Below are 27,125 nucleotides of genomic sequence, written 5' to 3' on the forward strand. Positions count from 1 at the left end.
TCCAAGGGTGCCTAAACGTTTGCATAAGCCCATTTTCTTTATTGTAATTTTTAAAATGTAAAAGATAAAAAAATATATATATTTTGGCCTAAAATTCAAAGGAAATGTGTAACCTTTAACTTTAGGCAATTTAAAGATAAATTTTATCTTCAACTTGCTTAAGTGTTCATATTAACAGTAATTTTGACCAGGGGTGTCCAAACTTTTGCATGCCACTGTATGAAACTATAAATTGAATATTATCTCTCCTTTTCTAGGAATGTGGGCGAAAGAACAGAAGATCACCTCTTGTGAGTGTTGTCAATAAGTCTACTTAAGGCTCTTTCACACACTATTTTTTTTGGTATGTGTCATACCCGTTATTTTTATGGATAGATCATAGTCCCATTAAGGTCAATAACATAAGACAAAAAAAACTAACTGTGGAGTGCCAATAGGATTTGGACACAGAAAACAAAATATAACACATAGAAGACATGCGATATTGGTATTCACCCGCAAAGTGTGTGGTGTTGCTAGACACTACATAGATCCCAGATAGACGTTGATGATAGTGTAGAAGAATGGAGGAAATTTATCATGGTGGTCACATCACTTAGTCCCCTAGTTTCAGCTCCTTTTCACAATTAAATACACAGCAGCTGTCCCCTTCAGCCGGTATCAAGATTCAGTAGTGTGGGCAACAATCAAGCAGGCCTATGACAACATAAACAAGCACAGCTATTGGAGAGAATATGAAATGAGGAAGTGAAATGGGACAGTAATAACACTTAAACCATTTAGTGGGGGGATAATAGCAAGACTCACCACCACCATCTAGAAGGATCTCACATGCTGGAGGAATCCACTGGCGTAGCCAAGATGCCAGTAAAAACCAGCGTTTAATATAATGACCAACAATACATTTATTTGATATAAAATCTCAATGCATTTCGGGGCTGTTTAGCAGATAAACACTTCTTATTAAGCATTATCAAACTTATCATGTTGCTCCATCTTTGTGGATGAACAACTGAAAAGAAAAGAATCGGGAAGCGTGTGCTCAACCAATACAGGTTGGGCATATAATTCCTATTATAGGCGACACTAGATCTCAGATTAAATCTGCTATTATAAAACATGGTGACAGGCCCGTCTGGCACCGTCAGATAGGTTTCCTTTGCTGGCCGCCATCTGTGTCTGCGACAGTTTGTCGGAGATAAGTATATTGTATTTTTCGGTTTGATCACTATATCCAGCTGTTGTAAGTTTTTAGAATACAATAAGCTTAATATATATATAAAATTTAATATACGGTGACCCCCATATTTCAAGCCCAGCCAGGTAGGTTTCTGAATTATTGGTGTACTAATTTTGAAGCTAGTATGCCTTATGCTTTCCACTCATTAGGTATAGTCAATTTGTCCCTCAAGAGTCTTAGGGAGGTCCATTTCTTCATTTCTTACGCATACTGGCCTGTCATGGGAGTGATGTAATTATGTCATTGCGATATGAATTCATATTAGAGGGTATCAGTGATACACATACAGTGCAGCACTCGCCTATCCAATCTAATTGATTTAATTTAATAATTATGCAATGGTCTGATCATGTGTTCTATAATCAGCATTGTTGTATATAGAACAAGTAATAAGATGTAATAAAATGCTTACAAAAATGTGAGTGGTGTACTCACTTTTATTATATACTGTAGGTTGGTGGATTGTGATAATGGAGTAATTAATGGTGGAGGCTTTTGTTTGGATACTGAAAAACTGGTGGCAGTTTCCCTTAAAACTAATAAATTTGATAGACTCCATGTTATTAATAAACTGAGCGCACATAATCAGGACATTGCAGTAAGATAAAAGTCAAGAATTGATATCTGAGCCTCTCTAATGGTGGCGTCTCACTTTATTACCGACACACATGGATGCAAAGTATTGTGCAAACTTGTTTTTTGTGTGAAGATATCATTGTGCCGAGATGCATATAGTCTATGTTCATCTCTGCAATAACTACTTCATCTATATTGGATGTTGTTATTCTATAATAGTTTGACTAATTATTCTTAAAGGGGTTGTCATATAATTACATCCCTTTCCCCCTGTACCAAATCAGGTCTTATAAACATCAGACTATTACTTTGCATTTTACTGGCCGTTATGTAGTACTATGAGCAGATATATCCTACAGAAGTCTCTTCTGGGAAAATGAATGACTGTGTCTAGCTAAATATTAAAAAAATGAATGACATGGCACACAGCAGGATAATATCTTTAATGCAAAAGAAAGGTCAGTACCACAATATAAATGGCTGCACACCTGGTATATATAGGCACAACACTATTGAGAGTTTACGGTAATAAGAAATGACTGCTGCAATCGTCATTAAGTGAGAAGTATTCCCCCAAAGTCGCCATAAACGAGACAAAATGAGCAGATCATGGACGTGGTGCCAGTGACATGTCCAATGTCCACATCATCATAAGGTTATCAAAAGATGTTCAATTAACAGTGTATAAACTCTATAGATTACATAAAACAATTAATAAACTTCAAACAGAAACCAGTATTTTGACCTATAAAAACATATCTGCTTATCAAAACATTTAGGCTTATGAATATATAAAGATTGATACCAGCACTTACCAATCAATCGTCATTTTGATACGCCTCAGGCGTCCCATACTATTATGGAAATGCTCGGATTGTTTTATCCTTTTTATATGGTCTAGTACCATTTCTTAATGGTAAGCACAGTATATCAATCTTTATATAGCGCTTGCTATCTCGATATTTATTTATATGCCTAAATTTCGCTATCAGCAGTTATAGTCTATTATAGATCATAATATTGTTTTTTACTATTAAGTATGTTTATGTGTAATTATGTATGTTATGTTTATTATATATGCTTTTATACATTTTTTTAATTCATTTTAATTCATTTTTAATTGTACGGTTTTGAGATATATATATATTTTAAATTCTATGTCTACCTCTGACATCATGTGGGTGTGGCTTAGTCGGTCCCATTCATGCAGGAAGGAGCAATTAATTTTTGCCATATGAAAAACTTGGACTCTTGAACGAATAGGCTGAAAAAAGTAGTCGAAATGTCACAGCTGTAGCCGGTAAACAAAGACTTGGCAGCGATGGAAAGCCAAAAGGCAATTATCCTGTTACCGTAAAACGTTGTTTATGTCACACGATCGGCGGGGAACGTGGGGTAGAGGCGATGAATGACACGAGTGGACTATGTGCCCACGGGGAAAGTGTCCTACGGATATATCCGCAGCAGAAAACCGCAGCACAACTTTGTCTGTTTTAATGCTGCAGTTGTATTGTGGAATGTCCTGCGGATATGCTGCGGCCATTCTGCATTGAGGATACAGTACCATGGCTTCGGCACTGCATCCTCAATGCAGAACAAGTGCTGGAGTGATCGTAAGTTCGTACTAACCTCCATCACGTAGCACTTCACTTTCCAGCCATGTCTGTCTGCACTTTGCAGGAGAAGGTGGGCGGGCCTGAACTAGCCCCAGCTGTCACATGACCGGAGCTCGTGCAGGCCACGCCCACCTCATGCTGCCTGCTCCTGGCTCCACTGCACTCCTCTGCACTGGAGGAAGTGACTCCTGTGTCTTCTATCAAGGCAGGTAAGTATAGGATCCTGTGGAAAAAGCCGCAGAAATAATTGATATGCTGCAGATTTTTCCGCAGGGAAATCCGCACTATATCCGCTGTGGAAAAAAACGCAGCATGGGCGCAGCACTTCCCAAATGCCATAGAAATGACTGGGGACTCGCTGTACTGCGGATTTTTGAGAAATCCCCGGAATTTCCGCAAAAAAATCGCGGCAAATTCCGCCAATTTTCCGCAGCGTGGGCACATAGTCTAAGAGGTAAGTATACCTTTTTTATTCAATGCAGCAGTTGTTCAGTAGTGGACAACTTTTTTAACCCCTTAAGGACAGGGCGATTTTTCATTTACGCGCTTTCGTTTTTTCCTCTCTTTGTTCCAAGAGAACAAAGTTTTTTTATTTTTCCATTGCTATAGCCTTCTAGGGTTTGTTTTTTGCAGAACGGGTTGTACTTTTCAATGACACCATCTTCCGCGGGCAGCAATCACCTGGGCCCTGTCGTAATTCCAAATCCCTGTATAGAGGTTATATTGTTGCGGGGTCCGGGTTCCTGCTTTGTGGGCAGTTGCCTCTATTCACCTGTTTCACCGATCCTGAGCACGTGGCTCCAGGTAGGCGTCACACCTTTTTGCCTCAATTTGCACAGATCTGCAATGTTTTTTGCAAAATTGATGCTTGTCAATTCATGCTAATGGACTTAATGAAGAGGGCAGTTCATTCTCAAAATGCATACTCTCAAATAAAGATGGATTTGAACTCGATGATCATTTAGGCTGCTTTCACACATCAGTTTTTTGGCATCAGGCACAATCTGGCAAAAAACAGATAAAACTGATCTGGCGCCGGATCTGTTTTATTCCCCATAGACTTGTATTAGTATTAGATTGTGCCGGATGGCATTGCGTGGCATGCGGCGTCTGCTGGATCCGGCGAAAAATTGTTGTTCGGCGGCCGGAAAGGATGCAGCATGCAGCATTTTTTGGCTGCGGTGAAAAAACGGACCACGCCGAATCCGCCGCCAAATGGCATGTTGTATAATAGAAGCCTATGGGCGCCAGATTCGGCTTCATCCGGCATATGCCCAAAACCAACGATAGATCCGGTTTTTGTTCTGGGCATGCCCAGGCGTTGTGTAAATAGTCTCTCTCTCTCTCTCTTTCTGTCTGTGTTTTCTGTCACTGCTCTGGTGACTTCTCCAGCTTTTAAAAATGCCGGCTTCTCATTATTCCATCTAGTATTCACTGCTTCCCCCACCTATCGGCGCCTATGATTGGTTGCAGTCAATCGAGCCCCCACGCTAAGTGACCGCTGTCTCACTGCAACCAATCACAGCCACCGGTGGGCAGGTCAATATAGTGCAGTAAAATAAATAAATAATTTAAAAAAACTACGTGCGAACCCCCCCTATTTTGATATCGCCAAGGTATAGCCACACGGCTGAAGGCTGGTATTCTCAGGATGGGGAGCACCACGTTATGGGGATCCCCCCAGCCTAAAAATATCAGCCAGCAGCCGCCTGGAATTTTCGCATCCATTAGATGCGACAGTCCCGGGACTCTACCTGGCTCATCCTGAATTGCCCTGGTGCAGTGGTAATTGGGGTAATAAGGAGTTAATGACAGCCCATATCTGCCATTAAGTCTTGGTTAATCATGGCAGGCGTCTATGAGACACCCCCTGTCACGATCGAGGGTTGATAAGCGGTGCTCACACCCCTCCTTTATACCTCCCGACCGACAGACTGAGCACGTGACGCGCTCTCTAGCGCCCCTCTTATAGTCAGGCCAATTATGGAATTGCCAGAAAATGAGCAAGGAGGCCGCTATTCTACTGTGCCGATGCTTGAAGGGCTCCCGGGGAGAGTAGGGTATATATTCCCCCGACCTCCGCGGACGGAATATATAAAAACCTCCCCAAATCTCACTGGCTGCCCCACAATGATCCCTGGTACAAACTCGCTGCCACCAACCGATTTACGGTAACTATTAGCCTAACACACGGACATGGGATTCACGATCGAGATAACAGAACAGCCCAAGATTAATTATATAATTTAATCAGCCTAAGGCACACTAGAAACTACAATATATACAATAGAGGTTTTACAGAATATATACATAGATGAGTCAGAGTACATATACAAGTAATATATGGATTGCAAGCAGGCATACAATTCAAGCAGTTACCTTGTGCGTCTGGCCACAGGGGGGCGCTGTTAGACAAGGTTTCCAGAACTCCCTCACAGGTCTTTCCCGACCAGGCCCCCGAGCAAAGAACACTGGAAAATGGCCGATCTGGGGATATCAATCTGGGCAAATCCAGGTCTCCTCCTACCCTTGTGACCTCACATGGAAGCACTGCCACTCCCCCGGCCTTGAGTCAGAGTAATATTCCCAAGGGATTTATTAATCATAACTTTGCCTGGGAATGTCGTAGGCAGACGCCAATGCTCTCATTTTGACAGTTAAGAATTTAGCTGCAGAACGAGAGGACTCATGGCTTGTCTGCTAGTTCCCCACTGGCTGATATCACGCTTGGGGTACTTCCCAAGGTCCCACTCCCAGAAAAAAGGTGTGCCAGCATCGTCCGCATGCGGAGACACCATTTTTATGGTTGCCGTTTTTATCGGAAATATGGCTCACAAGATATTAACCATATTTTACCGGAGTCTTCCTGTCTGGGGGGCTTCCATGACCTTGTAATGAAATAGGAACTCCTGTGGCAGGGTCACAGCAGGGGGTCATCCTGTGTCCATTGTTCACAGCTCATCTAATCTCCATATCAGAGGAGATTGCCTCTGCTGTGTGACTGAGATGTGACACTTTTCTCTTGACTCTAGTCATCAAAGGATTCGGGTGATGTGTGAAGAAGGGAGGGGGGATGTCCTGTCAGGAGTGACTGGATCATAATTTATTGTCACCTCTGGATTTACCTCACACCCCCCATGATTAATCTACAGTGAAAGTAAATAAACACAAACACCGAAAAATCCCTTATTTGAAATAAAATACAAAAAAACACCCTCTTTCACCACTTTATTAATCCCCAAAGATCCCTCCAGGTCTGGCGTAATACACACAGGGTCCCACGACGCTTTCAGCTCTGCTACGTTGGAAGGTGACAGGAGCGGCCGTAGAGCACCGCCGCTCCTGTGAGCTCCACACAGCAACTGAAGTGAGTAGCGCTGTCAGCGTAGACATTACTCGGGTAGTGCCGATGTATATGCGGTGATGATGGGGGCGGTAGTGCTTGTGTGTGTACGGTGATGATAGGGGCGGTAGTGCCGGTGTGTGCAGTGATGATGCGGGTGGTAGTGCCGGCGTGTGCAGTGATGATGGGGTGGTAGTGCCGCTGTGTGCAGTGATGATGGGGGCGGTAGTGCTGGTGTGTGCAGTGATGATGGGGCAGTAGTACCGGTGTGTGTGCGGTGATGATGGGGGTGGTAGTGCCTGTGTGTGTGCGGTGATGGGGGCGGTAGTGCCTACGTGTGTGCGGTGATGATGGGTGCGGTAGTGCCGGTGTGTGCAGTGATGATGGGAGCACTAGTGTCGGGTGTTCAGTGATGATGGGGGCGGTAGTGCCTGCGTGTGTGCGGTGATGATGGGGGCGGTAGTGCCGATGTGTTCGGGGATGAGGATGATGGGGGCAGTAGTGCCGTTGTGTGCAGTGATGATGGGGTGTCTCTCTCTGTCTCTCTCTCGGCATGAAAAAAAAATTAATCTGTTTTTTGGTGGATCCGTTGCATCAGTTTCTAAACAATATGCAACATATCCGTTGCATCAGGCACAAGCCGGATTGTGCCTGATGGCAAAAAACGGATGTGTGAAAGCAGCCTAAGGCTATGTGCGCACGCTGCCTACTGGCCCTGCAGAAATTTCTGCAGTGATTTGAACAGCACACATGCGCTTCAAATCGCTGCAGAAACAGTCCGTAATGAAAAAAAAAAGCTGATTCCATGCGCTCTGACTGCAGCCCCTCCCATAGACAGAGCAGGGGCTTCAGGCAGAGCGCAGGAAATAAGTGACATGTCACTTCTTAGAACGTGCGCTTCGGGCCGAAGCGCTGCGCTCTAATACACCACGTGCGCACGGCTCCTGCATAATCTTCATAGATTATGCAGGGGAGGCAGGATGCATGCAGTTATGGTGCTGTGCAGATCGCAGCATAACTGCATGTAAATACGCAACGTGCGCACATAGCCTTAAGCCTGCTTTACACGTTGCAATTTCGCATACGATATCGTATGCGATTTGCAACGATCATCGTATGTGTGTGGCACGTTCAATTTGTTGAACGTGCTGCACAAACAATTAACCCCCGTCACACGTACTTACCCTTCCATACGACCTCGATGTGGGCGGCGAACGTCCACTTCCTGGAGTGGGAGGGACGTTCGGCATCACATCGACGTCACGCGGCGATGAATGTTTTAACCTTCAATCGCAATCGCACGTACCTGTCACACACTACAATGTACCTTACGATGCCGGATGTGCGTCACTTACGACGTGACCCCGTCGACACATCGTAAGATATACTGTAGCATGTAAAGCGGGCTTTAGACCTTTGCTATTGCACTGGCAGTGAATCTGTGATCCATTTGTTTTGTCTCATATGCTGCCCTATATCTATGTCTATCTGTCTATGTGGTATGATAATAGAATTACATGACAACTGATTGAATGGGCAGAAGAAATCAATCTAACTTTATTTTTATCATGTTTCAGCCGCCTACACCAGACGACCTGTCTATTGTGTGTTTTACCAGTGGAACAACAGGTAGGTAACTCTTTATTCAATTTTTAATAAAGTTGATCAAAACAATTCAATGCAAATCAATTTTGAGTTTAATTTTGTTAAATTTTCTGGTCCTAGTGAATTTCTAAGCTTTTGTGATTCAATATATGCGAATTATCAAAAATTGTCTACAATTATTCTACACAAAATATCACATAAGCTACAGAATTCTCACATGATCCCATCACGAGACGACAACGAACTCCCCATAATGCCATGCAGTTATCACATCACATAGTATAGTGCAGTCAATCAAGAGGGACTATCAAAGCCTGTATAAAAGCCCAAGCAGGGGGAATGCAGGAGCAAATCTTAGAGCTTTTTCACATGTCCATGCAACACGGTCGGTGCACAGACCAGAATGCATGGACTTGTCGTGGCTCTCCCAACCAGAGAGTGACAGCTTCATATATTTCTATGAGGCTGTTAGGCTTGGGTCAGGAGACCCCCTGCCAGTCTGTTGCACTGTGGTTTGTGCTGGACTGGCCGTGACAGCCTCACAGAAATATATGAAGCTGTTGTGGCACCCCTGACCTGGTCAGGCACCACTGAGTACTGCACCCATGCTTGGGGCAGTACAACACAGGTAATCCAGAAGGCTGACCGGAGTATGGACACGCAGGCGCATAGTAACCAGGTCTCCCACATTGACCTTTAAAGGGACCCCTGAGGAATCCAGGAGGGGGCGTGGCCTCCATCTCCACTCAAGGGGTGTGGTAGAGTCTGGTTGCTAAATGGCAGAGGCAGGCACAGAGGGGAGGGAGTAGTGAGCCAGTCAGTCAGTGAAGCTCAGGGAGAGAGAGCAGTCACAAGGAGAAAACCTGGAGGCTGTTACTAGTCAGACACCGCAGGAGCAGTGGTTGCTGGTGGGGTAGAACGGTCACCTGGTAGTGCCGCCCGAAATCCACCTAAGGCCGGAGTGCAGAGAGGTGGCTGAGTACGGGACTACCAAGTGAGGACCAGGCCCGCACGGGGTTACAGGTCCCCAGAGCAGGGGCCCATTCAGTTGGCCTGCTCAAACTGCAGGTGGGGATACTTCATACCCTCCACCAAAACACCACAGAGTCCGCAGCCACGTAGCAACGAGAGGGCCCATAGATCACAAGAGGCAAGCAGCCGGAGTGACCTGGCCCAGGCTACAAGCAAATGGGCCGAAAAAGGGGAGAACAGGCGGAAGCATCTTCTTTGGGTGACCCCATAGGACTTCAAGTCTGGGTCACCACAAAAACAAGAGGGCTAGGAAGGTGAGTCAGCATCCACCCCCTAAGTCAGCCTGAAGGAGCCTGGTTCCCTACTTGGAGCATCACAGCATCGCCAGGGTTACTCACCCCTGCCACCTGGAGTGAGTAAAAACCCTGAAAGACATTCCTGCTGTGCGTGTGAGTTCTTCTGCGACCTGTAGTACTACACACCTTCACCGGGCCCTGGGGCTAGCCTCACTCTCGGGAGGCCACCACATCTAATTGCACCCACCATCAGCCCCAGGTGTCCCCTAAACTGCAGTGGCGGTTGCCCTGACTGCAATACCGAGAGTGGCGTCACGAATCCCCCAATGAAGTTAACCTACCTGTGACAAGAAGGACCCAGGACGTGCCGTGCCTGAAGACCCTGAGACGACCTGAAGGTAATGGGGCCACGGGGCGGCACACTGTCACTCTCTGGTTGGGAGAGCCGTGACCAGTCCATGCATTCTGACCTGTGCACCGACCGTGTTGCATGAACATCTGAAAAAGTTCTTAAAGTGATTTTAGGATAATGAGAGTTCATCAGAGCCTAGAGTTCAATATTAGAGACAGGAAGGAAAGGTCCTAAAACATGAGACAAATAGTCCAGGCATAATCTAGTGATAAATTGAATAACTGCACAAGTGAAGAAGATGAAAGCCGTAGTCTGTGATTAATACATACAGTACAGACCAAAAGTTTGGACACACCTTCTTGTTACGAGGGGGACCCGGGGAAGCGTGCCAAGATGGGAAATGGACAGCTTCCGCCGGTCAAGGTCCACTGTGCGGTGTAAGAGACCGCCGCTATGGTGGGTGAAGAGTGAGCGGGTTGCTGCTAGCGATCGTCTGGAATGTCACAGACGATCTATGTACACCGATCTGCCCTAACCCGTGAGGGTTGTATGGCACGGATCTCACGGCTCGGTGTACCTGTTGCACGGGGAAGCACAGAGGTGCCCACGCACGTGTGCCAGTGGAAGTCACGAGAATATGGCACGAGGGTAGCACAGAGGTGCCCACGCACGTGTGCTTTCAATAACCAGGTGAGTCCGGTGGAGACTCGAGGAGCTCACCTGGGACAGGAACACGGCCTGTTGAAGAGGATACTGCTGGAGCAGCAAGGGCCAAGCCCACAAGAGACAGTAATGCCTGAGCAGTGGCGTGGCAGCACGCTGCCAGACATCCAAACATAGAAGGACGGTCGCGCGCCGCCATGATGGCAGGGGGAGCTTTTAAGGAGGTGCAGCTCCACCCGAGGGCGGGCGCGAGGCGGAGATGACGGACTTGACCCAATCAGGGTCCACGACATCCCAGCCTGGCCAGTCAGGATTCACCACGTCACCAGCCTTGTCATCAAGCCGTGTGACGTCAGTGAGCGAATCAGGACCCACCACGCATTGCACATGCTCACCCTCCTGCCTCTGGGAAATAGAGGCGGGATCCTCCGTCTCACAATGTGCAGAGATAACGGGAATCTCACTGCTTCCCTGAGCATTAAACCTCTGCACATTGCGTAGCCTCGCAGACCTTCGGGGCCGCTGAGCAGGAGAGTCTGCGGCAGGCCAGGAATGGGAGACCGCTTCACTCCTTGTAACAGGAGAACCACTAGGTGTCACCCTTCTGCTGCCTCTCTGAGAAGGTATCTCCTGCACACTGCACAGTCTGGCAGACCTTCGGCGCTGCTCAGCAGGAGTGCTCGTGGCAGGCAAGGAATGGGAGACTGCCTCAGTCCTTGCCTCAGGAGAGCCACGAGATGTAACATTACCCCCCCGTCTAGGCCCCCCCCTGTCCGTGCTCGAAGGCCGCTATCAAACCCGGGGCGCGGATATGATCCTCCAACTCCCAGGATCTATGCTCCGGACCACGGCCGGCCCACTCCACGAGGTAGTACCTCTTGCCCTGTATGACTTTTGTCTCCACAAGTTTTGTCACCTCAGGGTCGTCGGACGGGGAGTCGGTTTGAGCCGGAAGGGACCCCGAGAATTTTTTAAGTCGTACGGGTTTCAGGAGGGACACGTGAAAGGTGTTGGCTATAGCCCAGCGTGGAGGGAGCTGGAGTCGATATGCCACTGGGTTTACCTGCTGTAGTATTTTAAACGGACCCAGATACCTAGGGGCGAATTTGGCTGCCTGTACCCGTAGGTTAACATTCTTAGAGGACAGCCATACTAGGTCACCAGGGGCGAAGGATGGTGCAGGGCGGCGGCGAACATCAGCCGTTGTCACCATCCGGTCTTTAGCCCTTTTAAGAGCCTCTTGGGTGTCATCCCAGATCTCCCGGGCCTTGGTCGCCCAATCCTCCACTCTAGTATCGGGTGACGTAATGGGCATCGGAACCGGGATTCTGGGATGTTGTCCGTTATTGAGTAGGAACGGAGTCTGGCCAGAGGATTCATGGACCGAATTGTTAATGGCAAATTCGGCCCAAGGAAGGAGGTTAGCCCAGTTGTCGTGGTGCGCGGATATAAAATGGCGGAGGTAAGTTACCAAGGTCTGATTAGTCCTCTCCACTAGTCCATTGGTCTCGGGATGGTATGCGGAGGAGATGTTCAGCTCTATCTGCAGGAGCTTACAGAGCTCTCTCCAGAAGCGAGACGCGAACTGGGGACCCCGGTCGCTCACCACCTTGTCAGGCATGCCATGCAACCTAAATACATGCCGAATGAACAAGGTGGCGAGAGCACGTGACGTCGGGAGTCGTGGGAGAGGCACCAAGTGGACCATTTTAGAGAAGTGGTCCGTGATGACCCATACGACCCTGTGCCCTGCTGACTTGGGCAGATCTCCCAGGAAGTCCATCCCTACCACTTCCCAGGGACGATCCGGCACTGGCAGTGGGTGAAGAAGACCTGCCGGTCTCTGCCGGGACGGCTTATTCCGAGCACACGACATACAGGCTCCCACATACTCCTGTATGTCCTGGGGTAGTCTCGGCCACCAATAATGCCTGGTCACCAGGTCTCTGGTCCTTTTGACCCCGAAGTGACCCCCAACCTTGGAGGCATGGGCCCACGATAGCACCTCGTTCCGTAGTTCAGGGGGAACGAGGGTCTTGCCAGGTGGCACCTGGTCCAAAGAAGTGGGAGTGACCATCCTCAAGCTGTCCGGGGGTAGTATAAGACGAGGCTCCTCCTCGTCCTCCTCCAACACAACCATACAACGTGACAAGGCATCGGCCCGTACGTTCTTCTCACCGGCCAGGTGGCGGATAATAAAGCGGAACCGGGAGAAGAATAAAGACCAACGGGCCTGCCTTGGGTTCAGGCGTTGTGCTGTCTGGAGGTATGTGAGGTTTTTGTGGTCAGAAAATACCTCAAATGGATGCTTCGCACCCTCCAGGAGATGCCGCCATTCCTGGAATGCTAGTTTCATCGCCAGTAACTCCCTATCCCCTATGGAGTAGTTCCTCTCGGCCGGAGAAAAGGTCTTGGAGAAAAAGAAACAAGGATGCTTCCTTCCTCGTTCGTTTTTCTGGTACAGGACTGCACCTGCACCGACCGAAGAGGCGTCTACCTCCAGTAGGAAGGGTTTGGAGATGTCTGGACGATGAAGGATGGGAGCTCTGGAGAAGTGAGTTTTGAGAGTGTGAAATGCCTCTACCGTTTCTCGTGTCCATGCTTTGGGATTAGCGCCCTTGCGGGTAAGGGCAATGATGGGTGCTACCACCGTCGAGAAGTTGGGAATGAACTGGCGATAATAATTGATAAACCCCAAGAATTGCTGGATCGCCTTCAGCGAGCGGGGCTCAGGCCAGTTCATCACTGTCTCCAACTTCCCCGGATCCATTGCTAACCCCTGACTGGACACAATGTACCCCAGGAACGGCAAGGATTCCCGTTCAAAAACGCACTTTTCCAGCTTAGCATATAGCGAATGGGTACGGAGCCTCTTAAGTACTCGGATGACATCCCTCCGATGGGTGGTAAGATCGGGGGAGAAGATAAGAATGTCATCCAGGTATGCAACCACGGAAAGATACAAATCCCGGAAAATGTCATTCACAAAGTCTTGAAATACGGCGGGGGCATTGCAGAGTCCGAAGGGCATTACTAGATACTCGTAGTGACCGTCCCTGGTGTTAAAGGCGGTCTTCCACTCATCGCCCTTTCGGACTCGCACTAGATTATACGCCCCGCGTAGATCCAGCTTTGTGAAGACCTTTGCCCCGCGGAATCGATCAAATAGCTCAGTAATGAGGGGCAAAGGGTATTTGTTCTTGATCGTGATTGCATTTAATCCCCTGTAATCGATACAGGGGCGTAGATCCCCTTCCTTCTTCTGCACAAAAAAGAACCCTGCACCAGCCGGTGAAATAGACTTGCGAATGAACCCCTTCGCCAGGCTGTCCTGAATATATTTGGACATAGCCTCCGTCTCTGGCGCAGAGAGTGGATACACTCTGCCCCTAGGGGGCTCGGAGCCTGGCTTCAGGTCTATTCGGCAATCATATGGCCGGTGGGGAGGAAGAGTATCTGCCGCCCTTTTTGAAAAGACATCCCTGTAGGCCTCATAAGGTGTCGGTAAACCCGGCCCCTCTGTATTCCCTGAGGACCCTACCGACCTAATGGTAGCGGGTGGTTCGGTAGTCATGAGGTGCTCTCTACAGGATCCTGCCCAGGATGAGATCTCCCCTGTTGCCCAGTTGAGTATAGGAGCATGCTGTCTCAACCAGGGAAGGCCCAGTAGGATCTCATCCGTTCCCCCTGGAAGCACCAGGAAGGACACCTGCTCATGGTGTCCCGGTTGTACATCCATCCTGAAAGGGATGGTGATCTGGGTGATAGGATCGAGTAGTATGGACCCGTCGACTACCCGAACCCTGAGTGGCTTGGGCAACAGAACCAGGGGAACTGAGTATCGGGTTGTCAGGGAGGTCGAGATGAAATTGCCTTCAGCGCCTGAGTCCAAGCAAGCCAGGGCAGAGAAGAGAGTAGTGCCGAACTGCAACTGGGCGCTGATAGTCAACCTAGAGGGAGAGGTAGCGTCTAGAGTCCCCCCTCTGATAGAAACTAGACGCTGTCTTTTCCCGACGGTTTTGTGACATTGGGTAGCTATGTGTCCCCTCTGCCCACAGGAAAAGCAGATGACACAAGACCGAGAACCTGGGGCAGAGGAGACCACCTTGGACACCTCCATTGACTCCACGGAGTCGCCTACAGGACTGGCTGGGAGACCTGTCTGATGGAAGACGGGAGGCAGACGCTTTTTAGGCCGAGAAGACGTGGGTGCTGAAGAGACCTCGAGCCTTCGCTCCGCCTGGCGGATGCCTATGCGAGAGGCAACCTGAATCAAGGACTCTAAAGTGGCAGGCACCTCACGCGTGGCCAGTGCTTCTTTGACAAACCCTGCCAGGCCCTCCCAAAACACAGGGACAAGGACCTTATCCGGCCAGTCTAGCTCTGCGACAAGTGTCCTAAAGTGTACCGCAAAGTCCCCGACTGAAGCGGACCCTTGCCGAAGTCGTAGGAGGCGCAGTGCGGAGTCGTGGGTGACTTGAGGCCCGAGGAACACCATTCTCATGGCCCCAAGATAAGCTGTTAAGTTATTCACCACCCGATCTCCGCGCTCCCACAACGGCGTGGACCACTTCAGCGCTCTCCCTGTGAGCAGGGACTGGACGAAGGCTACCTTCGCCTTCTCGGTAGCGTAAAGAGTCGCGGACAGCTCTAAGTAGGTGGTAACCTGGTTTATAAAACCACGGCACTCAGAGCTGTTGCCGCTAAAGCGCTCTGGAAGCGCAAGGCGAGGAGACCTTCCGCCCAATAGCACAGCCTGGGTAGCCGCCTGGGTGGCGACTGTCATCAGAGTAGTCTTATCGGAGGAAGACTGCTCCACTGCTGCCAATCGTGACTCCAACTGCTGCACATAACGCAGCAACTGCTGCTGCTCTTCAGCCATAGCCAGACCTTTGGCGCGACCGTAATGTTACGAGGGGGACCCGGGGAAGCGTGCCAAGATGGGAAATGGACAGCTTCCGCCGGTCAAGGTCCACTGTGCGGTGTAAGGGACCGCCGCTATGGTGGGTGAAGAGTGAGCGGGTTGCTGCTAGCGATCGTCTGGAATGTCACAGACGATCTATGTACACCGATCTGCCCTAACCCGTGAGGGTTGTATGGCACGGATCTCATCACGGCTCGGTGTACCTGTTGCACGGGGAAGCACAGAGGTGCCCACGCACGTGTGCCAGTGGAAGTCACGAGAATATGGCACGAGGGTAGCACAGAGGTGCCCACGCACGTGTGCTTTCAATAACCAGGTGAGTCCGGTGGAGACTCGAGGAGCTCACCTGGGACAGGAACACGGCCTGTTGAAGAGGATACTGCCGGAGCAGCAAGGCAGGAACACGGCCTGCAAACGAGGTACTGCCGGAGCAGCAAGGGCCAAGCCCACAAGAGACAGTAATGCCTGAGCAGTGGCGTGGCAGCACGCTGCCAGACATCCAAACATAGAAGGACGGTCGCGCGCCGCCATGATGGCAGGGGGAGCTTTTAAGGAGGTGCAGCTCCACCCGAGGGCGGGTGCGAGGCGGAGATGACGGACTTGACCCAATCAGGGTCCACGACGTCCCAGCCTGGCCAGTCAGGATTCACCACGTCACCAGCCTTGTCATCAAGCCGTGTGACGTCAGTGAGCGAATCAGGACCCACCACGCATTGCACATGCTCACCCTCCTGCCTCTGGGAAATAGAGGCGGGATCCTCGGTCTCACAATGTGCAGAGATAACGGGAATCTCACTGCTTCCCTGAGCAGTAAACCTCTGCACATTGCGTAGCCTCGCAGACCTTCGGGGCAGCTGAGCAGGAGAGTCTGCGGCAGGCCAGGAATGGGAGACCGCTTCACTCCTTGTAACAGGAGAACCACTAGGTGTCACCCTTCTGCTGCCTCTCTGAGAAGGTATCTCCTGCACACTGCGCAGTCTGGCAGACCTTCGGCGCTGCTGAGCAGGAGTGCTCGTGGCAGGCAAGGAATGGGAGACTGCCACAGTCCTTGCCTCAGGAGAGCCACGAGATGTAACACCTTCTCATTCAAAGAGTTTTCTTTAATTTCATGACTCTGAAAATTGTAGATTCACATTGAAGGCATTAAAACTATGAATTAACACATGTGGAATGGAATAAAATACTTAACAAAAAAGTGTGAAACAACTGAAAATATGTCTTATATTCTAGGTTCTTCCTAGAAAGTAGGCACCTTTGCTTTGATTACTGCTTTGCACACTCTTGGCATTCTCTTGATGAGCTTCAAGAGGTAGTCACCGGAAATGGTTTGCATTTCACAGGTGTGCCCTGTCAGGTTTAAAAAGTGGGATTTCTTTCCTTATAAATGGGGTTGGGACCATCAGTTGTGTTGTGCAGACGTCTGGTGGATATACAGCTGATAGTACTACTGAATAGATGGTTAAAGTTTGTATTATGGCAAGATAAAAGCAGCTAAGTAAAGAAAAAATGAGTGGCCATCATTACTAAGAAAGGAAGGTCAGTCAGTCCGAAAAATTGGAAAAACTTTGAAAGTGTCCCCAAGTGCAGTGGCAAAAACCATCAAACGCTACAAAGAAACTGACTAACATGAGGACCGCCCCATGAAAGGAAGACCTAGAGTCACCTCTGCTGTGGAGGATAAGTTTATCCGAGTCACCAGCGTCAGAAATCGTAGGTTAACAGCAGCTCAGATTCGAAACCAGGTCAATGCCACACAGAGTTCTAGCAGCAGACACATCTCTAGAACAACTGTTAAGAGGAGACTTTGTGCAGCAGGCCTTCATGGAAAAATAAATGCTTGGAAACCACTGCTAAGGACAGGCAACAAGCAGAAGAGACTTGTTTGGGCTAAAGAACACAAGGAATGGACATTAGACCAGTGGAAATTTATGCTTTGGTCTGATGAGTCCAAATTTGAGATCTTTGGATCCAACCACTGTGTCTTTGTGCGATGCAGAAAAGGGGAACGGATGGACTCTACATGCCTGGTTCCCACCGTGAAAAATGGTGGAGGAGGTGTGATGGTGTGGTGGTGCTTTGCTGGTGACACTGATGGGGATTTATTCAAAATTGAAGGCATACTGAACCAGCATGGCTACCACAGCATCTTGCAGCGGCATGCTATTCCATCCGGTTTGCGTTTAGTTCGACCATTATTTATTTTTCAACAGGACAATGACCCCAAACACACCTCCAGGCTGTGTAAGGGCTATTTGACTAAAAAGAAGAGTAATGGGGTGTTACGCCAGATGACCCACAGTCACCAGACCTGAACCCAATCGAGATGGTTTGGGGTGAGCTGGACCGCAGAGTGAAGGCAAAACGGCCAACAAGTGCTAAGCATTTCTGGAAACTCCTTCAAGACTGTTGGAAGACCATTTCCGGTGACTACCTCTTGAAGCTCATCAAGAGAATGCCAAGAGTGTGCAAAGTAGTAATCAAAGCAAAAGGTGGCTACTTTGAAGAACCTAGAATATAAGACAGTTGTTTCACATTTTTTTGTTAAGTATTTCATTCCACATGTGTTAATTCATTGTTGTGATGCCTTCAATGTGAATCTACAATTTTCAGTCATGAAAATAAGGAAAACTCTTTGAATGAGAAAGTGTGTCCAAACTTTTAGTCTGTACTATACCTTCAAATGATAGGGAGAAATAAGAAATGTGCTAGCAGCAGCTAGACTCACTGTGACTGAGCAGTGATGTTGTAGCTGGTATTTGTCCTGCTGGTTTTGCATTACAATACATGTATTTTTATTCTTCATTTTTAATTCACTAAAAAACAAAAGCAAGACAGCACAATAATTTCTGTAGAAAAAAAATCTGAAATCACAGCCGACATGACTGAATGTTGTTAATTTCTTCTGCAATCGTTTTTGTGAAGCCATGAATATCTATTCATTTATTTTTTTTAATACAAAAGAAAATTCTCCATAATCCAAACATTTATCTGTGACTGTCTACCTCACAACGTGTGATCCTTTCATTCTTTGTACATCTGTTTTACTAGTAAAATTTTCCATCCGTACACACCACTAATTTAGTGCTGTGTTATAGGTGCCAGATTTTAGGTTGTGTACTGTAGTATATTTATTACCTTATTTTTGAGAGGGGACTGAATTTTGTAAAGAAGAATGATTTTTTATTTTGACATTTAACTGTGCATTTGCACGCTTTTTTACTAGCCCAATTTGTCATCTGTACACATCGTACGTACCACAATTTTTACATATATGTTATATCAGCATTACATTGTTATTTGCATTATGTTTGGTTTCTTTTGCAGGCAATCCCAAAGGCGCCATGCTCACACACGGCAATGTTGTAGCTGACTTCTCTGGCTTTTTGAAAGTGACAGAGGTGAATATTTTGGAAAGTGATTTAGGCATACATAAAAACAGACATGAGCGTACAATATTTATTCATCATGCGTCATACATATACAATATTCTATTAAAACAATTTAGAATCTTGTCTTAATATCTTTTTTGAAAACTTCCCTGAGTTAATAATCCTTTAGCTATTTCACATAAATGAGGGATATGTTTTTCTTATGATGGTAAAAGACTGCATACAAACATTCCTATGTGCTAAGAGCACTTGGATGAGCACGTTTAGTCAGTAAAACTTTCATCCTTCCCAAAACTTAACTGAAGAAGAGCTGAAGAGTAGTCTCATCTTTACACAATCAGTGATTCCCTAAAAATTAGGTTTAGTTTCTGCATTACAATGATTTCAGAATTCAGTCTGCTTTATAGTAAATTGCAAGCTGCTTTTTTTTCAGAATGCAGGCTGCTTTATTGCAGAATACAGGCTGCTTTATTGTTGAATGCAGGCTGATTTATTTCAGAATGCAGACTTTTTTCAGAATGCAGGCTGATTTCTTTCAAAATGCGGACTGCTTTATTGCAGAATACAGACTTCTTTATTGCAGAATGCAGGGGACTTTTACTGCAGAATACGGGATGCTTTAGACTGCATGGTGTTTTATTGCAGAATGCAGGTTGTTTTTTTAAATTGAAGGGTGTTTTATTCGAAAATACATGCTGCTTTTTGTAAAATGCAAACTGCTTTATTTCAGAATGTAGACTATTTTTTTTAGAATGCAGGTTGCTTTATTGTAGAATGCAGGGTTCTTTATTGCAGTATACAGGCTATTTTATTACAGAACACAGGTTGCTTTATTGCAAACTATAGGCTGCTTTATAGAAAAAAAGAGACAAATATCCAGATAAGACTCACCGCAAATTGAAATCAGGTCCTTCTCCGCATATAAAGTATACTCCTCATATACAATGCAGCCTCATGCAGTAAAATATAGAAAAAAGTATTCCCCAAGGAAAATGATATGAGGATAGTACCAAATAAAGTATTCCTTTTTATTCAGACATGGTTAAAAACAGCCATCTCGTGTGACAGCCATTCCTCTGACGCGTTTACGGCGCCTCTTGCACAATTAATCATAGAAACTAGATTATTGTTGTTCAGACACATTTAAAAGCATGGACAGCCAATGAGAATGTATCACGGGAAAAAAAAACCTGAATGACAATAATATATAACATATACAAACGAATATAAATCAAACAAAAAAAACTATAGAAACCATACTATACTGTATGATTAGTATAATAGCATGTATCTTGTCGAAAAATTCATTCGATTTGGTTGTTTAGTATTTCATTTTAAGATCCAGTGCATTTTCCTTCAGTAGATTGTGTTCCTGTGCTGAGATAATCTAATAAATCATCCTGTACAGTCAGACACGGCCATTACACAGCACATAGCAGGAGCACATATTATAAGATTATCTCAGCACAGGAACATTTTTTTAAAGCACTAATCCAGCATTTCTTTTTACTACACCACTGAAGTGGCGCTTTAAATGTAAGTGCCCTGTCTCCTATCTAATACTCACCTTCCAACGGCTTCACCCGCTACCGCTGCTGCTTCATTGGGCTCTGGCGATTTGTGACTTGCTGCATGAGACACTGGAGCGCGCCGGAGGTCACAAATTAATATATCTTATGAGAGCCTCTTTCTGGCCCCGTTCTGGCTCTCATAGACATGCATTGGGAGCCTGTGGTGTAACGTCTGATTTCTGACCAGTCAGAAGTTACTGTCACAAGATGAGACTGGAGTGGTATTGGTAAATGGTGAAGCCACCAGAGGATGGGTATATGACAGGGGCAGAGGACTTATATTTAAAACACCACTACATTGCTGAAAAAAAAGCTAAACTCTGGAGTAGTGCTTTAGCACATCTAATTGTGGAACTTAGTATTATTTTATGATCTATTGATTAGAATGTACTTTGTTCATGGGACAACCCCTTTAAATAGATTCTAAGCTTGTGTTTTAAAGCATAGTAGATTACTAACATACATATTTAAAATTACGATATGCTACGCTCCACCAATATTATTTGGGTACCACTAAACAGTAATTAACACATGCCCTCTTGTTAAAGTTGGGCACTCGTAGTGTGGTGTGTGGTGGTATTCGTGGGCAAGGGATTGATTCCAGACTCCCCGACACATTACATGAAAGCCTGGTCCTGGTTGGGTGTGTGGACTTACGCAGTTTGGGCTCTAAACCCATGTAGGCCGCATACTGCAGCTAACATCGGCTGGCCAGGACTGGATGACGACACACTCACATGGAGACCAACAATTAAACAACAATTCTTTACTGTACAGTTTATTCTCTGTCACAGCGTCACAATACAGATAGCGGGCACATATCTGCCAACATGTTACAGTTTTGTACAACATTATCAAACATAGTTCAACTTTCCACTGGGTTGTTTCAGATCTTGCTGGTCTTGTGAGTTTCAGTGCAACCCAGTCCAGTGTTACAGCACACAGCTTTCCTTCTAATAGTCCCACATCCAGTTTCCTTAGGGGGTTCAATCATCACTGGAGTAAAGCTTTGCACTCCTGGACGTTTAGCAGGAAACTGCTCACGGGTTTGACTACATTCACACCAGTTAAGATTAACCCAGTACCTTGACAGGTAAGGGGCCTGAGTCCTGTCCTCCGATTCCTATTGTCTTGGGCCACTCCGTTTGAAGATCGTTATTTCATTTCAACACTGTCCACACCATGTGTCTCCCTCAATACTCAAGGTTCACTCTATATTCCCTTCGATCTCCTCTCCTTCTCTTTCGTTACCACAAACCACCCACTGTATGCGACCTTCATGACTTACTGACTTTCACTCACTAGGTCTTCACTGATTCTTCTAGAATGAACCATTACTTTGCCTTTCACTTGATTGATCCTATAGTGGGCTAGTCCCAACACTTAAATGTTACTGAACTTACAGTTTGGCAACGTCTTGAACAAGTGCTACATAGCATATTATCACATACAATACTTACTATATATTACATTAAACCTTATACTCTACACCACAATACAATTCACATGACACAATATTTACAAAAGAAATAAGACATTATTCACATTACACTACATGACAAGACAATAACGCGATTAGTGCCTTTAGGGGTATGTATTTAGTTCGGTGACCATACAGATCCTGACCAGTTCCTTCTAAGGCTTTATGAATTTGTTTGTGGGCAACACACTGAATTTTTTATGCAGTATGACCCTAATTCATGAAAATGTTTACACTAGAATACTGGCACAATGCGAGACTGGGTTAAAATGTTGCGACTTTTGACATTTTCATACCATTTTTAGCCAGTTTTCTCACAGGGGGCAGAGCTGTTTCAGAACAGGGGGTTTGCAATTCCTACTCATCAAATTCATGATGAGTGGCAACATTCCTTACCCCACATATCTTATTCCAGTCATCAACCAGAGTACGTTTTATTAGCACACAAGGAGGTGCATGCCAATTTTCTGATTTGCAGAAAAGAGACGTTCACCTCTTAATGATTCAGGGGCATCTGACTTCAGCACAACCCCTCATCAAGACTGGTGTGAAAACTCAGATCTTACTGAATCAAAGCCTATATGTACAGTTCTAGGTATCCTGTTACACTAAATATCAACTATACTGAGTCCTGTAAAAAGGACTCGTCAGCTCACCTTGCATGTCTATGTTAATTAAAAATTGATAACCATTTTGAAAAATATGTCAATAGAACTCTGGGTTGTGCTATTTCTACTAGAAATGTATAGATATGCTAACTTGGTGGCCAGTAATAGGTGCATCTTTGTCACTATTACTAGTATCAGACTGTGTAGGGACGCACTGCATTCACCGCATTGACAATGGTGATATTTCTAGAAGGAATATTAGAAGATTGGGACAATGGGACAATACAGAGCATTAAGAAAAGGTGCAGTAGAATTGTTAGATCAAGGGCAATGTAAGAATTTACTAAAACACTTAGGAAAGTCAGCCGGTCCTTTTTAAATAAATCAGAATCCCTTGCATATTAACATTTAGATGTGGAACTGGATCTATTAGTAGATGGGAAGGTCATCCTACCTTCTTCTAGCATCAATTGGTCTGCTGATTCAGTGATCAAGGACAAGTATTATGCACTGCGGCAGCCAGATGAATAAATGATGAATTAAAATCTATCTATATTCAAAAGATTAAAATGCGTATGGTTTTCTGGCCAAGACGTCCAAAATTCAGAGCGTTATACTGCTATTAAGGCTCTGGCTCAGAGATAATTTTGGACTAATGGTACTGAACGAGTACTGCGATGTGCTCCCCAGAGGCTTCCCATTGGTCAAATAGCAAAGTTTTTTGCATAGTGTGCTCTTACACCAAAAACCCTATAAGAGCAATGTAATGGGTCAATGTTCTTTTTTTATCGGCTACCTGTAGATTAGAAGGCAGTGTCTCAGGATCATAGAATGAGTTGCTGATTTACAGAACCAAATTCCATTTTGTTTAGTACCCTATAAATACACTCTAATAGCACCGTATGTTCTGACATCGAAAGAAGAATATGCTGCTCTACAGTATATGTGTAGTCATGCAGCAATAGGAAACAGTACGCAGGACCATTTAGATGGAAGTGGAAAGTTCTCAAAAACAGATGTATTAGTTACTTTATTAATTACTTTGTCGTCGTGGAGTGTAGAGCCATACTGACACCTTCATTGGGTACATACAGAATATATGGAACTGATACACATTAACACACAAGTGACATCATGGAGCCACATGGAATTATTTTGACAGGAAGCAGCATTCACTAATAATGTGCTCTACCTATTTAAATACTTGTACAATTATATAAGGCAAGTATTTTAATCCAAGGTTATTTCTTGGGTTGCTTCAACTATGGTCCTGGTTTAGCCAGGCAAAGATAGCACACTCAGATTCTACAATCAATCTGCTCATAGATAATTTCCATTATTATACCCAAAGCAGACAATGAATCTTGGTCAAGATATAACAACTTGATGTTTTGTCCTCTGTTACTTGAAGCGTCTCTGAAGAAGTCATGGATGGAGGGGTTCATCATAGAAGAGGACATTTAAATTAAAATCCCATCAGAAAATTGACACATTTCAGACATTAGTTCCAAAAACATAACCAAAGAACACACTCATACCCTATGGTTTGGTATCTTCTGGGCATCAATATTTTCCTGGTATGACAAATGTATATGTCATTGAATAGACCTACAGTGAAGGAAATAATTATTTGATCCCTTACTGATTTTGTAAGTTTACCCACTGACAAAGACATGAACAATCTATAATTTTAAGGGTAGGTTAATTTTAACAGTCAAATCACATTGTATAAATTATATAAATTTATTTGCATTTGCAGAGAGAAATAAGTATTTGATCCCCTACCAACCATTAAGAGTGCTCCTACAGACACTTAGGAGTCTACTAGTTTATTAGTAGTCTACCAGACTACTAATCAACTCGTTACCTGTATTAAAGACAGCTGTCTTAAATTGTCCCCTGTATAAAAGACTCCTATAATGGGCTACAAAACCATAAGTAAGACGCTGGGTGAGAAAGAGACATCTGTTGGTGCAATAGTAAGGAAATGGAAAAAATACAAAATGAGTGTCAATCGACATCGATCTGGTGCACCATGCAATATCTCACCTCGTGGGGTATCCAGGATTATGAGGAAGGTGAGAGATCAGCCTAATACTACATAGGGGACAACATCTGCAAGGAGTTTGTATGTTCTCCCCGTGTTTGCGTGGGTTTTCTCCGGGTACTCCGGTTTTCTCCCACACTCCAAAAACATACAGATATGGATTCTAGATTGTGAGCCCCAATGGGGTCAGTGTTGCCAATGTATGTAAAGCACTGTGGAATTAATAGCGCTATATAAATGAATAAAATTATTATTATAATAGGGGGAACTTATTAACGATCTCAAGGCAGCTGGGACCACTGTCACCAAAAAACATTGGTAACACATTACTCCATAATGGCTTAAAATCCTGCAGTACCCGCAAAGTCCCACTGCTCAAGAAAGCACATGTACAGGTCCATCTGACTTTGCCAATGACCACCTGGATGATTCTGAGAGTGATTGGGAGAAGGTGCTGTGGTCAGATGAGACAAAAATTGAGCTCCTTGGCCTTAACTCAACTCAAAGAACAACGTTTCCACTGTCAAGCAGGGTAGTGGAAACATTATGTTTTAGGAGTGCTTCTCTGATAAGGGTACAGGACTACTTCACTGCATCAATGAGACAATGAATGGAGCGCCATGTACCGTAAAATCCTGAGTGACAACCTCCTTCTTTCCACCAGGACAGTAAAAATGGGTCGTGGCTGGGTCTTCTAACATGACAATGAGCCAAAACACAGCCAAGGCAACAAAGGAGTGGCTCAAAAAGAATCACATTAAGGTCATAGCATGGCCTAGCCAGCCTCCAGACCTTAATCCCAAAAAAACTTCTGGAGGGAGCTGAAGCTCCGAGTTGCCAAACGACAGCCTCAAAATCTTAATGATTTAGAGATGATCTGAAAAGAGGAGTGGACCAAAATTCCTTCTGACATGTGCGCAAACCTCATCATCAACTACAAAAAATGTCTGACTGCTGTGCTTGCCAACAAGTATTAAGTTCTGCTTGTGTGACGCCCTGGGCAAGCCAGGGGTCACAGGTCATCACACCACCACACCCTACACCCCAGTTAGGAACACCAAAATCCTTGTTGCCTTCCTCCAGGGGCTGATGTTCACACCAGGGGGTGGGCCAGGTGGTTGGCTCCGCCCACCGAGGAGTACACAGCCCTGGAGGCGGGAAGAACCAGGCAGATAGTTTAGGGAAGTGAAGTAGAAGGAAGTGGTAGAGGAGCTAAGTGAAAGTGAAGTAGTAGTGGAGAAAAGAGTAAAAGAGTAAAAGTGAGAGTAGTAAAGCCTGAAGTCGGTCCGGCTGTGTGCAGGACAGTGTCAGCAAGGTCAGCAACGGCAGTGATTGTCTGGAGGGGGACTGCTCGGAGGTTGCTGGAAGGACCGCGGACGGGTAGTGGCCCGGCGGTCTGGAGCAGTATACGAAGGACAGTCAGCACCAGGGCAGGGGCCTCTCGGACCCTGGCAAGGCTAGGAGTCGCCATAATTTGCCAAATCCGTCAGTGAAGGGGACGTCTGTCTCCAAACAACCAAGTCCCGATTGAAGGCAACAGTCCAACCATTAAGGAGGAACACCGCCACCGCCAGGGCACCAGTTCCTTGGGGCCAGCGTCTGCGGGCAAAGTAGGGCTCCTCCGGCCCATATCCAAGCCGGGGAGCGGGTTACCGGTGGGAACCCATCGCTACCAACACAGGAACATTAGGTGCAGGACAAAGGGACATCACCGTCACCTACTGGGAGAGCAAGTGCAGCCGTCCGTGGGAACCGTCTTTCCAGCCGTGTGTTTTACCGAAAACTGTGTCAACGTCTCAGGCTGAGTGAGTACCACAGTGCCGCAAGGCACAGCGCTGCCCCTGCGTCCCTGCACCCCACCAAGCCCTGCATCTCCCACCTCTTCACTGGGCCCCGGGATCACCAACCCCTACCCACGGAGGGGCAACACAACAACTGGCTGCTCCACATCATCACTCCCGGGATCCCCATACAGAGCAGCGGTGGTGTCAATAAATCACCACCACCGTGGGTGGCGTCACGGACAATATACTTTATCCCAAAACCCAATCCCCTTTCACTCACGGGTGAGGAGCGCCGCTCGAGACCCCCCGGGATCCGGCCCACCGCTCGAGCCACCACTGAGCAGCAGCAGCCGGACTCGAGCAGAGGGGTGAGCGCAGTGCTGACACCCTCCTCCCTGCCCGCGACAACTTGGCGTCACGAACAGGATCTTACCGCTCTGCCGTTGGGTAGAGGTGCGCCTTGTGACCGCCGGAGGTATCCGGCTGAAAAATTTCAGAAGTCGCCATCTTTGGCGCGAAAAGTTCCCGCTCGAGCGTCTTCTCGAGTAGCAGAGGCGCAAAGGCCAAAACCCCGCCCCAATAGAGGAGGGGCCGGAAAGAAGCTAAGGGGGACGCGATGGCGGCTGGCTGCATGTAGCAACGCAGCTAAAAAGACGGCG

General features: G+C 46.4%; 1 protein-coding gene across 3 annotated transcripts in view; it reads left to right on the forward strand.

Moving 5' to 3' along the window:
- ACSL6 (acyl-CoA synthetase long chain family member 6) overlaps window positions 1-27,125 on the forward strand; it is a 439,484-nt gene that overhangs the window by 283,487 nt on the left and 128,872 nt on the right. For all 3 annotated transcript variants that reach the window (XM_075344540.1, XM_075344541.1, XM_075344539.1), the window contains 3 exons: window positions 258-290; window positions 8,353-8,404; window positions 18,912-18,985. In XM_075344540.1, coding sequence (XP_075200655.1) covers window positions 258-290; window positions 8,353-8,404; window positions 18,912-18,985 — 159 coding nt within the window. The remainder of the gene's footprint in view (window positions 1-257; window positions 291-8,352; window positions 8,405-18,911; window positions 18,986-27,125) is intronic.

Source organism: Anomaloglossus baeobatrachus, chromosome 4 (assembly GCF_048569485.1).
Source record: "Anomaloglossus baeobatrachus isolate aAnoBae1 chromosome 4, aAnoBae1.hap1, whole genome shotgun sequence".
Taxonomy (NCBI): domain Eukaryota; kingdom Metazoa; phylum Chordata; class Amphibia; order Anura; family Aromobatidae; genus Anomaloglossus; species Anomaloglossus baeobatrachus.